The 17,727-nt window shown below is 45.0% G+C and overlaps 1 protein-coding gene across 1 annotated transcript in view; it reads left to right on the top strand.

The window, feature by feature from the left end:
* Positions 1–1,131: 1,131 nt before the first annotated feature.
* CIZ1 (CDKN1A interacting zinc finger protein 1) overlaps positions 1,132–17,727 on the top strand; it is a 100,947-nt gene continuing 84,351 nt past the window's right edge. The window contains exons 1-3 of the mRNA XM_030207927.1: positions 1,132–1,252; positions 12,280–12,390; positions 12,618–12,736. Of these exons, the coding sequence (XP_030063787.1) occupies positions 12,305–12,390; positions 12,618–12,736 (205 nt within the window). The 5' untranslated portion in view covers positions 1,132–1,252; positions 12,280–12,304. The remainder of the gene's footprint in view (positions 1,253–12,279; positions 12,391–12,617; positions 12,737–17,727) is intronic.

The raw sequence follows: 17,727 nt of genomic DNA, 5'->3' as shown, positions 1-17,727 counted from the left end.
TCAAGTATCAAAAGGGGGGAATTGTAGGAGTGGACAACTGGAATGTAGCAACTACTGGACTGCCAAGATTACTTATGAACTTTTACCCTGTTTGTGGCATGTCCCACATGTGACAATTATTGGACTTTGGACTTTTGCACTTGTCACTATTGCACTAATGGGATTTTCTATCTGAACCTTGTATTCATATTTGCACTTTTGCCTTATGCCAATACCTCAGGTTTATAACGAGCATACTAAATGTGTGTAGTTTGGAGTGGTTTACCTTTTTACTAGCAGTACTTATTCGTTAACCAGTATTCAGATAACAAGTTTCAGTGGTCAGCAATTTCCAGAGGCAGCAGGTTCTGCCAATGCAGTCTCGTGATCTACGCATAGAGGCTGTATTGTGTGAAGGTGCTGAAACACTGCAATAAGTTACATTTTCTTGCAAAGTAACAATTTCTATGAAAGCTATGAAACTGACGTATCTTTTCTCTGTGAGAACTACAGAACTACTAATGTATTGCGCATGTGCATGTACTGCGCATGTGTATGTGTGACGTGTGATGTGTTTTATGCGCATGATCACTAATTTGTATAAGACCGAATGTCAGATGACGCTCAGGAGGCTGTGTCCTGAGACTAAACTCGGTACTGTCCATTGCTAGCAATAAAGGTGTCCTGTTTTCGGAATTATTTGCCTCTTGTCTCCTGATTTACTAGCCGAGGGCCTGTTTCATTACCAGAAAGAAAAAAAAATCTCTGCACGAATATAACATGTGCTTTATAAACAGCCCCTCCAAATTACACACTGATTAATATATATAACAAATACCTACTGTACCTATGAAAAGTTATTTCGTTATTATACTTCCTCTGTGTACAACCATATGCTGCACAAGCTGGCATGTGTTGAAAATATAAGTGGGATCAAATAAAAATACTACCAGCATAACGAACGACAACATGGATGCAGCAGCTTGTACGTTTGTTTTGTTTTGAGGGTACTTGAATGCCGGCTGCGGGGGGGGGGGGGGGGGGCAGAGATTAGCCTATGTGGCTTCAACTTTTGACGTCATCCCGTCCCCTGTTTTACCTCCTGGACTCCGCACTAACCTCCGAGTCTTCTCTGGCGTTAGTGACGTTCTATCTTACCGGAAACAGGACGGAGCGTCGCAGGAGGGCGGAATGCAGAGGGAGAGAGAACTTGTGCCATAGGGGACGGGGCATTGGAGAGTAAAGCTGTACGATTGCTGGTGGGCAACCTTAGGTATGAATTTGATGGGGAATTGGTGCTGGATCGCGGACAGGGAGGAGAGCGGAAAAAAGAGAAAGAGAGCTATCAGAGCACGACGAGTGGAGACCGCCCCCTCGCCACCGAATCCGTGTGAGGAACAGTGCTCGGTGTATGAGAGTGTGAGGGCAGTGTGTGATTTGTTATCTTTGTGTTAGGGAGGTGTAGGTGGGTAAGTCACTAGTGATGGCGTTGGGGCCAAGGAGGTTAGCTTGAGAACAGGAGACGGTGGGTGCAAGTCTTATCTAGACCATTATATGGGTTGAAGCCAGTAGGCGGAGATTGCCGCCTCTCTAGTTCACCCAAAACAATAGCAAACGCTATTGAAAACAATAGCAAAAGATAATTAGAAACTAGTAAAAAAAAAAAAAAAAAAAGCCCGTTTCTGACACAAATGAAACGGGCGCTAGCAAGGTTTTCCTGGAAGTGCGTATGTTTGAGAGAGTGTATGTGAGAGTGACTGTGTGAGAGAGTGAGGCTGGGTGCAAGTATGTCTGTGAGAGAGAGAGAGTGTGTGTGTGTGTGCAAGTGTTTATGTGAGAGACAGTGAGAGAGAGAGTGTGTGTGTTTCACACAGAATACAGTGTGTGTGAGAGACACAGACTCTCTGTGAGACTGTATGAGACCAAGAGAGTGTGTGAGTGACTGTGTGAAACATAGTGAATGTGATACAGTGTGAGAGTGAGTGAGAGAGTGTGTGTGACAGAGATACCTCCCCCTCCCTCTCTCTGGTGTCTGAGCGTTACTGTGCAGGACGCTGAGCTCTGGCTGTGCTGCAAGGAACTGACCAATCCTATTTAATAGAATGCACCTTCAACATTCTTGTGTGGTTGCTTACCTGTAACGGTAGTTCTCCTTGGACAGATCATCTTGCAGCCACACAACAGAAGTGACTCTCCCCTGACGTCACAGTCCCGGAACTCTCACAAGCATTTTTTAAATAAAATAACTTAACAACGAATATGCTCGTGCTAGCCACGCTCCACTACACCCTATAAATACCAGGTGTCCCGTGCCCCTGACAGTTTCTTACAATAGCTATCGTCAACTGTAGGGAGGGTAGGGCGGGCTTGTGTGGCTGCAAGATGATCTGTCCAAGGAGAACTACCGTTACAGGTAAGCAACTTATATTTCTCCATGGACAGAATGCATCTTGCAGCCCCACAACAGAAGACTCCCAAGCTACACAGGTAGCAGTTTCATACATTAACAAATTGAAAATTGAAAAAAAAAACTTAGAACTGGTACCTGTGGAAGGAGGAGGAGGTAGTTGACGCTTCACACGCTGGAAGATAACACTGCCTGACCAAAAGTTGATTCGGCTGATGAGGCAGTGTCAATGCAGTAATGCTTTGCAAAAGTATGAGTCGTAGCCCAAGTTGCTGCTTTACAAATGTCCTGCAGTGGTGTCCTTTGTAAATGAGCCATAGTTGCAGCCATGGCTCTCAGATGGTGGGCCGTGACCCGTGGAACTTCGGTAGTCACTCCTGAATGAGGAGAGTTGGCTAACTGATAGCATAAAGTAATGCATTTTGCAATCCACTGCGACAAGGTACCCTTGGTAACTGGTTTCGGAGGAGTAGACCTCAAAGACAGAAATAACTGAGAGGGTCGGTTTACAGATTTTGTGCGCTTATGTGTAAACTGAGCCGCAACCTCCACAGCCGGGAGGGTAACTTGTGGCTGTTTGGGCTGATTTTGCTGCAGAAAGTTGTGGAGGAGATGAAGGAATTCACGGTTGCTGACAGATGGCTGAAAAGAGAGAGTTGTTTTGTGCCCCTCAAGTATGCCAGCTGCCGAGCCCTGTGGAGCGCTGGATTGGGGCAGTGTATCTATAGGCACTTGTGGAGAAAGACCAGGAAGTGCCTTTGAAATATTGCTAATCACCTCCAGAGATGCTGGTGCAGAAAACTGACTTGCAGATTTTAATGGTGCTGTGTCTGTTAATTCTTGAAAAACTGGTGCTGAAATCTGACAGGCAGATCCTAGCTGTGAAGGTGAGGAGCAAGAACGCTGCACAGAAGAGTGGGAGGAGTTATGCTGGTGACTGTACTGGGAATGGGTGGAGCCATGCTGAGAATGGGAGGAGCCATGACATCGGTGCCGATGGGAAGAGGCTGGGTGTCGACGAGAGGAGGAAGAACTCCGTCGATGCCTAGAGTGTCGGTGTCGATGAGAAGCAGAAGGGGAGGGGTCGGTGTGCACCCTCGGTTCCTTGTGCTTTCTGTGCCTTGGAGGGGAAATGCTACTGCTCGGGGACTCGGCACCGACAACTGTGGCAGTGATTTGTGGTGGCCGAGTCTCGGAGGTAAGGTGCTGCAGAAGCGGGGGGAGGGCTCTCTCTAGAGATTGTTCTCTGTCGGTGTGCTTTCGTTTTTGCTGTGCCTTCTTCCCCCGTGATAGGGAACTCGTGGGCTGCTGCAGCTCAGATACTTCTCGTAATTTGAGCTCCCTGATCTTCCGTGTGCGGGGCAACATGCTGGCACAGGAAGTGGTATGACTACTGACAGCGGTTGATGTGCTTGAATCCAGTAAGTCTTCAAATGCCACTGTAGGTGCCGCATATGCAGCCTGGCTAGAAACACTACTGGTATGGTTGCTGCCATATGCCCCAGTAGCACTAATACTGTGCGAACTGTGGTGCAGGTGCGGGACCTTAGATGAATGATGAGGGACCGGATGTGTTGAGCCCTGTCCAAAGGTAAGTAGGCGAGGGCCCGTGGCGTAGCTAGTACTGCCCCTATAAATTGAAGGGATTGTACTGGCTGAAGCTGGGACTTCTTGTAGTTGACTAGGAAACCCAGTTTTTGCAGCACCGAAATTGTGTCCTGAAGAGCCCGAACAGTCTCCTGGACTGACGGTGCAGAAATTAGCCAATCGTCTAAATATGGAAAAACTGCTATCCCTTTCTGTCGCAGGTATGAGACGATTGTGATGACGCATTTCGTGAACACCCTTGGAGATGAGGAAAGACCGAAGGGCAGGACTCGATATTGAAAATGGCGTGATTGTACCTTGAAACGTAGGTACCTTCTGTATGAGCGATGGATAGGAATGTGCAGATAGGCGTCTTGGAGATCCAGGGAAACCAACCAGGCCTTTTGCTCCAACAATGGAAGGATTATCTGCAGCGTTGTCATCCGAAATTTTTCGACTGTGATGTAAGAGTTGAGGGGACGTAAATCGAGGATCGCCCGAAGACCCCCTTGTCTCTTTGGAATGACGAACAGCCTGGAATAGAAACCTGTGTTGATTTGTGTGGCCTGCACCGCTTCTATTGCTCTGATTCGGAGAAGGCGGGCGATTTCTTCCTGGACCCATTGACGGTGAGATTGCGGAATGGGCGAGTTGACAATGTGGGAATGGGAAGGTGTGGTTAAAAAATTCAGTCGGTAACCCTGATTGACGATAGACAGGACCCATTTGTCGGTCGTGATACGGGCCCATTGTGGGGCAAAATATTGAAGTCGGCCCCCCACTGGCCAATTCTGGCGTGCAGGGTCAAAAAGAAGGTTGATTTTTTGGGGCCCCAGTACTAATCTGTTTTGGGGGTCTTCGCTCTCGAGTGGGTTTATTATATTGCTGATACCGATTAGGTTTATTATTGTACTTGTAGTTTGACCCATACCTAGGCGCTGTGTAAGGTTTTCTATAAAAATACCTTCTCTTTGCCGAATTAAAGGAATTGTTCACCGAAGAACGGTGAGATGAGTATCTTGACTGATGAAGGTTGTTATCTTCTAGGGTTTCTAGTGTGGTGTAATCCTGTTTGATACTGTCAATGATGTCTTTGACCTTGTCACCAAAAAGGTTATCGCCTAAACAAGGTGCATCTGCCACTCTGTTGTGGACATCCTCACGGAGGCCCGAGGCCTTTAGCCAAGCCAACCGGCGAGTGGAGATGCCCACTGCCGCCCCCCTCACGGACGTGTCATAAGAGTCGTGTGCGGCACGAATGAGGTTTGTGGCACACTCGTCTAGATGTTGCAGAGACGGTGTTATCTGCGCCTGTAAGGGTGCTGGCATGGTCTCCACTATCTTTGACAGCGTTTCCAGGAGAGTAAACTGGTACTCTGAATAGTGGAAAATATGCATGCCAATACGAGCGTTCAGCATTGTATTTTGGTATATTCGCTTTCCTAATAAGTCCATTAGTTTCATGTCCTTATTGGGTGGAAAATTGGAGTGGTCTCTGGAACTTTTGTTCTTCTGCATTGCCGAACAGACCACAATGGACTGGTGCGACAGCTGTGGTTTTCCAAAGCCAAATCCATCTTGGACTCTATACTTGGTGTCCAGACTCTTTTTCGTAGGGGCGGCTGAAAAAGGTGTGGACCATATGACTTTGTGTTGCTCTGCTAAAACATCATGCAGAGGTAGAGCAATTATTTCCTTCGGAGCCTCCTTATAACGGAGTGTTTGTAACTTCTTGGTTCTAGGATCCGGTTGGGATGTGGATTGGATGCCTAATGCTAAGGCTAACCGATGTAGAAAATTTGGGTAAGAAATGTCTTCTGGTTGAGAAGTGCGGGATGGTTGCGTTGGGGATGGGTCAGACAGCAAGCCTGGTGTGTCCGCACCCAGCTCCGAGTGTGGGTCCGGAGAGGAGGGGTTAGAATGCATCATTGAATTGGGGGAAGAGGAGTCATACTCCGAAGCAAGCTCTGCCGCCATGGAAGCTGAGGTCGATACAGAGGATGTGCGCTTATGTGTAAACTGAGCCGCAACCTCCACAGCCGGGAGGGTAACTTGTGGCTGTTTGGGCTGATTTTGCTGCAGAAAGTTGTGGAGGAGATGAAGGAATTCACGGTTGCTGACAGATGGCTGAAAAGAGAGAGTTGTTTTGTGCCCCTCAAGTATGCCAGCTGCCGAGCCCTGTGGAGCGCTGGATTGGGGCAGTGTATCTATAGGCACTTGTGGAGAAAGACCAGGAAGTGCCTTTGAAATATTGCTAATCACCTCCAGAGATGCTGGTGCAGAAAACTGACTTGCAGATTTTAATGGTGCTGTGTCTGTTAATTCTTGAAAAACTGGTGCTGAAATCTGACAGGCAGATCCTAGCTGTGAAGGTGAGGAGCAAGAACGCTGCACAGAAGAGTGGGAGGAGTTATGCTGGTGACTGTACTGGGAATGGGTGGAGCCATGCTGAGAATGGGAGGAGCCATGACATCGGTGCCGATGGGAAGAGGCTGGGTGTCGACGAGAGGAGGAAGAACTCCGTCGATGCCTAGAGTGTCGGTGTCGATGAGAAGCAGAAGGGGAGGGGTCGGTGTGCACCCTCGGTTCCTTGTGCTTTCTGTGCCTTGGAGGGGAAATGCTACTGCTCGGGGACTCGGCACCGACAACTGTGGCAGTGATTTGTGGTGGCCGAGTCTCGGAGGTAAGGTGCTGCAGAAGCGGGGGGAGGGCTCTCTCTAGAGATTGTTCTCTGTCGGTGTGCTTTCGTTTTTGCTGTGCCTTCTTCCCCCGTGATAGGGAACTCGTGGGCTGCTGCAGCTCAGGTACTTCTCGTAATTTGAGCTCCCTGATCTTCCGTGTGCGGGGCAACATGCTGGCACAGGCTGCACAGTTGGAAGAGAGGTGTGCCCTGCCCAGACAGTGTAAACACCGGTCATGTGGATCGGTCGCAGACATTTTCCCTGTACAAACGCTACAGCGTTTGAAACCCTGCTTCTTTGGAGGCATAATAGGAAAACAGATCGCTGAAAAATCGAATTCGCGAAGTATTTTAAAACAAGAAACAAACAGAAGTAATTGGAAACGAGAGACAGAGTAAGAAACGGGACTGTCCGACGGCGGAAAAGAAAAAACTGTCAGGGGCACGGGACACCTGGTATTTATAGGGTGTAGTGGAGCGTGGCTAGCACGAGCATATTCGTTGTTAAGTTATTTTATTTAAAAAATGCTTGTGAGAGTTCCGGGACTGTGACGTCAGGGGAGAGTCACTTCTGTTGTGGGGCTGCAAGATGCATTCTGTCCATGGAGAAACAGAGAGCAGGAATGCCTCAGCCATGCAGTCAGCTTCAGAATGTTGGAGGTGCATTTTATTATATAGGATAAGGGACTGCCTATGCGTGGGCCATCTGTGAAAAGTCAAAAGCTGTTCCATTTGAATAGGCAGTGCCTTAAAAGGTGGAGGACAAACGTTTTGGGGGTTTTTTCACATGTTTGACAGCTTTTTAATTTATTTGAAAGCTTCGAGTATGTAGCTATAAATATTGTGAAATAAGGGAAAAGGAAATGGGACTTGATATACCGCCTTTCTGAGGTTTTTGCAACTGCATTCAAAGCAGTTTACATATGTTCAGGTACTTATTTTGTACCAGAGGCAATGGAGGGTTAAGTGACTTACCCAGAATCACAAGGAGCTGCAGTGGGAATCAAACTCAGTTCCCCAAGATCAAAGTCCACTGCACTAACCACTATCACTAAAACAGCTTCAAAAATTATTGTAGTTGGTAGACACAGCACTAATCAAAGCTGTATTTTGTGCTCATTTTTCTACACTCTTCTGTACAATACAGTAATGGACAAATTTCAGTGAGAGTATCCTGTTTACTGATGGGTTCATTTTAACTGTTGTTGTAATCTGCCTTGGGAAGCCTGGTGTTAAAAGATTGGATGTAAAATTAAACTCCCCTTTGATTGGGGCACATGGAATCACATCTTCACCTCATCTCTTTGTACAAATGGATTATTCTGTTTTGAGCATGTTTCAGGGACAAGTGGTTTTCTTAAGTCAGAATAATAAAAATAAATATTTTCTTCCATGCAGATTAGAGAATCACACAGGGACAAATTTTGTCCCTGCCCCATCCCCCTAGGCTCTTTCTCCATTCCCGCCCTATCCCTGCAGGCTCTGTCCTTAAGAAACTTCGAACAGTTATGATTTTATATTTAAATCTTATTAAAGTATAAAAAGGAACAAATACTGTGCAACTGTTATTTATAAATCACAAATAGAAAACAGTAACAACGAGCAACTATATAATAACCCCCACACACACCCTCTACCCTTCCAACCCCAACAATAGCTGACGTCTACTACCCCAAGGAACCCTAATCCACCCTGCTAAAATGTCCAGGGGTACAAAATACAATTCATTCTGTATGCCCTAGTGGGGGAGAAATATGTCCTATGAAGCACTGAAATTAATTTTTAATCTGTGGATGAATAATAAGTCATCAACAATCTCAGGATTCAGTCCTTCCTGCAGTAAACAATGTCTTCTCAGAAGATGTTCTGGTAGCAGAAATGTACAGGATCCTCCATGCAAATTTTGCCAATTGTGGCTAGCACTTTTGCTTGTTTTTCCAAAAAATGAAAACATTGCTTTCATCACTCGAACATAAATACCTATAACTGGCCAATTCATTAACAGCCTTCAAAGTAAAAAATGACATGGGTCAAAGTTTGTCTCTGTTCCAACAGGCTCTGTCCCCATCCCTGCCCCGTCCCCACAGGATCGGCTGTGTCCCCATCCCTACGTTTACCATGGGTCCCCAAGTCATTCTTTAATGCAGATATCATTTGTTAATACATAACTAAATGGCCTGTAAGTCCCTAATGCAGTCCGGGTTTTTTTTTTATTTTGTCCTTGTGATGACTTATACTGTGCCAAAATTGGAAATATGTGAGAGAATAATAGACTTTAGTAAAAACCAAACCTTATTTTTTATGTTTTAATCATCTTTATTCAAAGCCCATGTTGGTTGATAAGCTTCATACAGAACAAAAAACAAACAAACAAACAGTGAATTGTCCACCATGGCACAATAAAAGCTTTTACAGAAAACATACCCCAAGAACCTTTCCCGTCCTATACTCCCCTCCCTCCCTATACGCCCACCTGACTGTTTCCACTCACCAAAATAACACACCAGATGTACAGATTAGTAGGAACCAAAGCAGTACAAAACAAGTAAAGTCATAAACAACAGTTTATACCAAATTGTTTAACCACCCTTAAGTTTTGCTTTAGGTTTAACAAGCAATACCATCTGCATGTAGGGTCTAGATAAATGAATTTAAACAACCTATTTTTAAGGCATATGCCCTAAATATGTAATATTTGGAAGCAATAATGAAACAGTGATGGAATATTCACTTAGCAGGCAGCCAACAGATTTAATTTCCTCTGAAAATAATTAACTTTATGTGAACTTGGTGGCTAATACTTGCTATTTTGTATTTTGGCATTGTATTGTTTGCCTGCATAATTGCACTTGCACATATTTTCCTGCCAAAGCTTTAATTAACAAAAGCTGTCAAAGAAAGGGCTCTGATGGAAACCTAAGCATAGAACATTTGGCAATTACCAAATTGTGGCCTGCAGCTATTATTGTATAAATGGGTTACCCTAACTACCATCAGAGGCAGACACATTATAATTGTGTTCGCATTTGGGTATTAATTGAGAAAATGCTGCTATCAAATCATATCAGAATGCTTGATGTCGACTTGGTTAACTTCTGCTGAATATCAATCAGCTAATAGTTTTAAGGCTAGATTTTGGTTGCAGAACTCATGCTGACTTATTTCGCCTCCAGATTTGTTCCTCCTTGGTTGTTAATTTTAAACAAGAAAAAATGATTTACTCTGGTCTTGCAACAAGGACATCCCATCAAGCTATGCATCACCATTTTGAAAACGTAAATGTCATTCAGATCCAGCTGTTCTACTGCTGCTTTCTCTTAGTCATCATTATTCCTGGAACTCATCTATATACAAATACACAGCCGGGAGACAAAGATTAACCCCCTCCCCCACAAGAATAAAATGCGTTTTACAACCAGACTTGAAGAAGAAATAAATATATATCACAGAACTGGAAAACGTTGGCACATTTAGACTGACTGGACTTCTGCATGAAGGTAGCTCTGCCCTCATTATTTAATATCTCTCTTTTAAATAGTAGTAATAAACAATATTAAATACATTTTTATAATATACCACTGAATTCCAAAAAACAAAAGTAGGAAGTTCACACAAACAATTTCTCATTTGATCTAGGCATAGGGAGAAAAAAAAGATTTAAAATGCTCCCAGGTTTCAACCTAATTCATGTTTAACGTGAGATATAAACGTCATAAATAATAAATAGATAGAAACTCTGAATGTTGAGCACCTGATTCTCATAACATAATGTCTGTTTTAGTGGCCCTTTACCAGGAGGAAAAAATCTCTGCACGAATATAACACGTGCTAGGATGTCCCTATAACCAGCTCCTCCGAATGACACTTTGAGGCATATTTTCAAAGCACTTAGCCTTCCAAAGTTCCATAGAAACCTATGGAACTTTGGAAGGCTAAGTGCTTTGAAAATATGCCTCTTTGCGATTTATAACAAATTACTACTCTACCTATGAAAAGTTATTCCGTTATTATACTTCTTCCGTGTAAATCTATATGCTGCACAAGTTGACATGTTTGAAAATATAAGTGAGATTAAATAGAAATTCTAATAACAATAAAAAATAACAACGTGGATGCAGCAGCTCATAGGTTTGTTTGCTTTGTTTTGAGTGTATGTGGATGATAGCTTGGTGGGGGGGGGAGAGAGGAAACAGATTAACCTAATAGAGTTAAACTTTTTGATGTCATGCCGTGTCCTGTTCTCAGTCTAACCTCCTTGGGTGAGGCAAGGGAACTTTGACCTGATTAGAGAATAAGGGATTATAGTAATAGTAAAGGGGAGGGGACTCTGAGCTGCCTAGGGGAGGGTTAGATAATTATTTTCTAATGGTTGAATAGGTTCTGAGCTGGCCACAAGAAAGTAGATGCTTTTAGTGGTAGGAGAGAGGTGAGTGTTGCTAGTGGTATGGGGGATGGGCTGTAGGTTGAGAGGGGGAAGGATTAGTACCATTACTGTAGTTTTAGGGGTAAAGGTAGGGGATTCTTTTGAAGGTGGGGTTGGAGGCAGCAGAATTGGGTGGGAAAATGTTAGAGTGCGCTGAAAAATGACCTGCGGTAGTGTAGACATGTTTTGGGCGTGCACAGATGCATTTTTCAGCACACCGCGTCCATTTTGGGTCGGAGACCTTTGCGCCAGCCATTGACCTAGTGGTAAGGTCTCACACGGTATCTGGGCAGTAATGGTCTACGCATGTAAAATGCTACCCGCATGCCAGAAAATAAAAATATTTTCTGGTTCGCGTAAAGGACGCACATCAAAAATGTAATTACCACAAGGGTCAGGTGGTAACTCAAAATTGATGTGCGTTGGACGCATGTAGGCGCCTACGTGGCTTAGTAAAAGGGCCCCTAGGTGTTGCTGGATGGGGAGGGATGATATGGTTTAGAGGAAGGATTCAGAATTGAGAGAAGTAAAGACTGGTGCTATTAATGGTGGTGTCAATGAAGTGAGGAAGTGCAAAGGTTGGGTGGGAGGGTCAAGTGGTGCAAGTAATGGATGAGAAGGTACCAGAGGTCCCTTTTGAGATGTAGAGAGCAGTGATGCTGTTTGGAGAGAGGAGAGTCTTACGTTGGATAGGGGAGGGATGGCTGGTGCTATTAGCATTGTGGATGATGCAGCTCTGAGCAGGGTGGGGTAGGATTACATGGTTGGTGGTAGCATTGGGGAAGACAGGTTTACAAGGGTGTTGGTGGTCTGCTGTATCCTGTCAACAAGTGAGAAATGTCAACCTGACCAGGGACAATACAGACTAGCACCAGAACCTGTAAATTCTTGTTTTTGTTCTTTCTATACACTATACTATTTTATAAACATTCTCACTTACTTTTTCTTTAAATTTCCACCTTCACTGTTAAATGTATTACTTGACAACTTGTGTTGCAAGTGCTAATAAAATTACCTGGGGGGGGGGGGTGATACACAGATGGTTGTGTTAATAGTGGGAGAAGAGGGATGTGGGGGTGGTTGGTGATATTGGTGCTGGGTTTGAGAGGGTTTATTAGTGGTGCTGATGATGGGGACGGGGTTCTGATTTGGGTGTTTGGGTCCTCAGGGGAGTCAATTTTTTCACTCTGCTGCTCTCCACAGGTTGCTGGTCGTTGTCCGTGGAAAAATGTTTAACCCACAGCAGCAGCAGCAGCTACTCCATCTCCAGCAAATACTGCAGCCCCAGTGGCCAGCCCAGCAGCATGGAACCCGGTAAAAGAGCATGAAGAGGGTGCATTGCACGCCCTATGTTGAGATTGGATGACAGCTGCTGGTTGAGGGTCAGGGCATATGTTCACTACCACTGCTTAATGCAGCAGCTATGTTTGCCTGCATTTTCTCTTGCTGGGAGATCAACTTACCCTTCTCTGTGTTTGTTTTAAGTTGAATCATATTATTATACATCCTAAGTTTTTCCTGTTCTGACATTTTTTGCACAGGGTTTTGCAGCCATTGCATCAACCACAGCAGCTGCTTAATTTACAGAGAGCAAACCAATCAACACTACTGAATGCCAACCCTATGCTGCAGCAGGCTCTAATCCTGCAACGCATGCAAGGTATGGTATCTGAATAAAAGAAAGCATGAGACAAGCAAGGAGGATGTGTAAGGGAAATGAAGGGACTGTAGAGCTTAGCAGTTGATGTGGATGGGTAGATTGGTTTTACCTGTTGTCATTTTCTGTGCTTTTATGTTTGTACTAGTGGAACCCAGCCCGTTTCCTCAACAATGAAACGGGCCCTAGAAAGGCTCTCTTGTAAGCGATTTTTTTTTGTCTCTCCCTTGCCCTCCCATCCCCTCCATGTCCAGCGATTCTCCTCTTCCCTGCCCTCCCATCCATGTCCTGCGATTCTCTTCTCTCCTGTTCTCTCCTCCCATCCCATCCATGTCCATCAATTCTGCTCTGCCCTCGATGTGCCGCAATTCTCTCTTCCTTTGTACCTCATCGTTTTCTGGCTGGCCTGGCTGGCTTCCCTTCCTTTGGTAACATCCTGATGTTAGCTCGCCTCCAGCGTTCCCTTCCCTCTCACTGTTCCGCCCTCTGACGTCATTACGTTTTGACGTGAGGGCGGGGCAGTGAGGGGGAATGGAACGTTGGAGGCTGGCTGACGTTATGAGATATTAACGAACCCAGGCAGCCAGACAGCGATGGAATGTTGGAGGTGCAAATTATTATATAGGATATCCAAGTTAATACCAAAAATGAGAAAAAGTCCCCTATGAAAAAATACAGAAGAAAAGGAGGTAGGGGAGGACCAACAAAAAGTAGAAAAAGGAAATCTTGGCATCGGAGAATAACAAACAAGTTTTATTGTAATAAAAAAAAAAAATAGGCCAACAGGTCTACATAAAACAAATTCCCTAAAGCAGTAGGAGTTTCTTTTTCTTTTGTATATCCAAGTTGACATCCAACCATACTGCAGCATACCATTCAGGGTACTTCTGGTCTATGTTTGATAGACTGTGTTGGTTTCCTCCTATGTGACGAAAAATAGGATGTGTTGTGGTGAAGGCATGACTCCAGTTTTTGCTGTGTAAGATGGGGTATCCCTCAATGATCACTGCTCCTGTCAGTCATGCTGTTCAATCTGCACTTGGTGCCCACTGCAGCTGTTTTGGATAAGTAAGACAGACTGCAAGTTTTCACACAATTGCTGCTGATATTCAAATAGCTGCCTATACAAAAAAAAAAAAACCATAAAAATAAATCAAATCTCATTAAATGAGTGTCTAGATAAGTTTAGCTCTTTCAAAATCATGTTAAACCCCAACAAGTCTGCTGCTATGCGGTTGTCTTGCCAGTTAAATATGCTATTTAAACCAGCAGAATAAGGTGACATAAACATTGTGTGCCATGCTGACAGGTTTGAGGGTAAAAGTAGAGAACCTGACTCTCTGCTTTTTGAAGCATTCTGCAAGTTCTGATTGCTGGCGAAGCATGTTCACTGTATGAAGGGAGGGTGGTTTAGGATGGGAGAGATGGAGGTTAAAAAGAAAATGAAGCTGTTGGTTCATTCTTTTTGTGTATTTCACATATTTGATAATAAAAAGAATTGAATTAAAAGTGAAGAACTGGTTGAAATTTTCGGAACATAGGTGCAGTAGTAAAGCTGCTTCTTTCACCTATGTATAAGTCATCAGCCAAAGTCCTGTCTTGCCTGGCATTCCTTAGTATTCTCAACAGACCAGTCAGGTGCTTGTTGGTTGTGTCCATTGACCAGCAAGTGGAGATGGAGAAATACTGATAGACGGACCATGGTTCGGTGTTCTCTCTCTCTAGCAGGTGGAGGATTATCCTGTGTAGCATCTGGAATGATTGGCTGAGGCTGCTCCTGGACCAGTTTTCAGCACTGAGTGACAGAAGAACTGGGGGTATTGCTTTATTACAGCCTTTAGGTTTTCTTGGGGTATGCCTAGGTTCCCCACCCACACCCCTTATCACTGTTCCCTCTCCTTTCTTCCTGCAGCTGTTTGAAAAAATACAGGAGGAGAAAATTGAGAACATAAGAACATGAGCGTTGCTATACTGGGACAGACCAAAGGTCCATCAAGCCCAGTATCCTGTTTCCAACAGTGGCCAGTCCATGTCCCAAGTACCTGGCAAGATCCGAGAACAGTAAAACAAATTTTATGCTGCTTATCCTAGAAATAAGCAGTGAATTTTCCCAAGTCCATCTTAATAATGGCATATGGACTTTTCTTTTAGGAACTTATCCAAACCTTTTTTAAATCCTGCTAAACTAACTAATCCTAGTATTTTTGGGAAGAGTAAACAAACAATTCACATCTACCTGATCACTTCACTCAGTATTTTATAGACCTCTATCATATCTCCCCTCAGCCATCTCATCTCCAAGCTGAAGAGCCCTAGCCACTTTATCCTTTCCTCTTAGGCAATTTGTCCCATCTCCTTTATCGTTTGTTTTACCCTTTTTTGTACCTTTTCTAATTCTGCTGTATTGCATACAGTGTTCGATGTGCAGTTGCACCATGGAGCAATACAAAGGTATGATAACATTCCCATTTTTGTCTTTCCATTCCTTTAATTCCTAACATTCTATTTGCCTTTGGCTGTCAAAGCACATTAGCAATGCTGGTTGCAGCATTGGGCAGCGGATGCAGCGTAAGTCACGTCTAGTTAAACTGCCCTTTTGGGACAAGTAGCTGTTTGGAGAAGATCTCAGTAACTTGGTGAAAGAACTGAGGGAAACTAAGCCATAGTGGTTGCTGGAGGATGCCAAAAGCCGCTGGTCATCCATCTTTGGGGGGCTCTCGATTTTAAGAGAGTAGATGGTACCAGCTTGGTCGTCGGCAGTATGATCAGATGTCCCTCTTTCAGGCAAGTCAATCTTCCTTTTGTGCAGACAGGAAGTCCTTGTCCCAGTCAGCTAGAGCACCCAATGCCTCCTGAGCTTCACAGTGATGTGAGGCTGGTCCATTTTTCTCTTCCTCCGGTGGGAGGATAGTTTCAGGAATTTCAGGAAGAGTGGGTCAAAATCACGTCAGAACAGTGGGTTCTGGATATTGTTACAGAAAGATACAAGTTGGAGTTCTCCCGCCTGGTCACACTTCTCGTCTTTTAGTCTCCTTATCGAAAGGGAACCAAGGCAGTTGAGGTTCAGGCCACTGTAGCTTCCTTGCTGGCTGTCCAGGCCATTGTTCCAGTTTACCATGCTGAACAGGGACAAGGCAGATACTCCCGTCTAATTTGTTGTCCCAAAGAAGGAAGGCACCTTTCATCTGTTCTTAGATCTCATAGGTCTAAACCACTGCCTCTGGGTGTCGCATGGAGACACTGGGTAGTCATAGCCTCAGTTCAAGCAGGAGAACTTCTCACCACTCTCAATCTCAAGCAGGCATACTTTTATATATTCCATACAGCTGCAGCCACATCAGAGGTTTCTATATTTTGCTGTGCTGGGCTGTTGCGTCCAGTTCATGGCTTTGCCCTTCGGTCTTACCACAGCTCCAAAAATGTTTACCAAGGTTATGGTGGTGGCGGCGGCATCCTTCCTTCGTCATCAGGGAATCTTGAGTCTGCCCCCCTTCAATCTCATTTCATGTCCTAGAACGAGAGGACATGAAATGAGATTGAAGGGGGGCAGACTCAAGAAAAATGTCAGGAAGTATTTTTTCACGGAGAGAGTAGTGGATGCTTGGAATGCCCTCCCGCGGGAGGTGGTGGAAATGAAAACGGTAACGGAATTCAAACATGCGTGGGATAAGCATAAAGGAATCCTGTGCCGAAGGAATGGATCCTCAGGAGCTTAGTCAAGATCGGGAGGAGGGGCTGGTGGTTGGGAGGCGGGGATAGGGCTGGGCAGACTTATACGGTCTGTGCCAGAGCCGGTGGTGGGAAGTGGGACTGGTGGTTGGGAGGCGGGGATAGTGCTGGACAGACTTGTACAGTCTGTGCCAGAGCCGGGGTTGGGAGGCAGGGCTGGGGAGGTGAGGATAGTGCTGGGCAGACTTATACAGTCTGTGCCAGAGCCGGTGGTTGGGAGGTGGGGATAGTGCGGGGCAGACTTATACGGTCTGTGCCCTGAAGAGCACAGGTACAAATCAAAGTAGGGTATACACAAAAAGCAGCAAATATGAGTTATCTTGTTGGGCAGACTGGATGGACCGTGCAGGTCTTTTTCTGCCGTCATCTACTATGTTACTATATGTATCTCAACTGGTTCATTTGTGTGTCATCCTATTCAGAAAGCATGGTGGAGACAGACAGAATTGTTTGTCTTCTGCAGTTGTTGGGTCGGGTGATCAGTTTTGAGAAGAGCAGACTAACTCCATCGCAGATGCTGGAGTAACTAGGCATTCTATTCAACACAGTGCAGGAGAGGATCTTCCTGACAGTGCAGGAGGCCAAAGTTGGTTCAACAGATTTGTCTTCTCATTCAAGGCAGACCCAGTGTCTGGGACTATGTCCAAGTTCTAGAATCAATGGCCAGCGGCCATTACAGGAATCTCTTTTCAGCCGCTGGTCTCCAGTGTCACAGAAGTACAACCTTCATCTTCCTTGGACGTTGGTTGCCAGATAGAGTATGCAGTAATGGTTGTTGCTCAGGAATTTGACCATCGGAGCTCCGATAACACAATGGGAGGTGGTGACAACGGATACTAACAAGTCAAGTTAGGGAGCTCATTAAAAGTTTCATCTGGCACAGGGTACGTGGATGGAACAGTCTCGGTGGTCAATTAAATCACTTGGAGCTCAGGGCAGTTTGGAATGCCTTATGCAACTTCGCTCCCTTTCTGGCATTCTCCCACAATGCGATGTCAGTGTCTTATATGAACAAGCAAGGTAGGACCCGCAGTCGTCTGATGGCAGTGGACACATCCTCCCTTATGAACTGGGCAGAGAAAAATCTTCTCTGCTTGTCGGCAGCTCACATTGTTGTGTCCTTGATTGTGGAGGCAGCTTTCTCGGGCACTCTTTGGACCTGGGGGAATGGGAACTATCCATTCAGGGGTTTCAGCTGATAGTGGTGAGGTTATCCCACTCTGTAGGATGTTCAAAAGCAATCCCTAGAGTGGGCGGGATCCTGG

Source organism: Microcaecilia unicolor, chromosome 6 (assembly GCF_901765095.1).
Source record: "Microcaecilia unicolor chromosome 6, aMicUni1.1, whole genome shotgun sequence".
Classification (NCBI taxonomy): Eukaryota; Metazoa; Chordata; class Amphibia; order Gymnophiona; family Siphonopidae; genus Microcaecilia; species Microcaecilia unicolor.
Note: the sequence above shows the minus strand (reverse complement) of the source record. Positions and strands in the feature narration are given on the sequence as shown.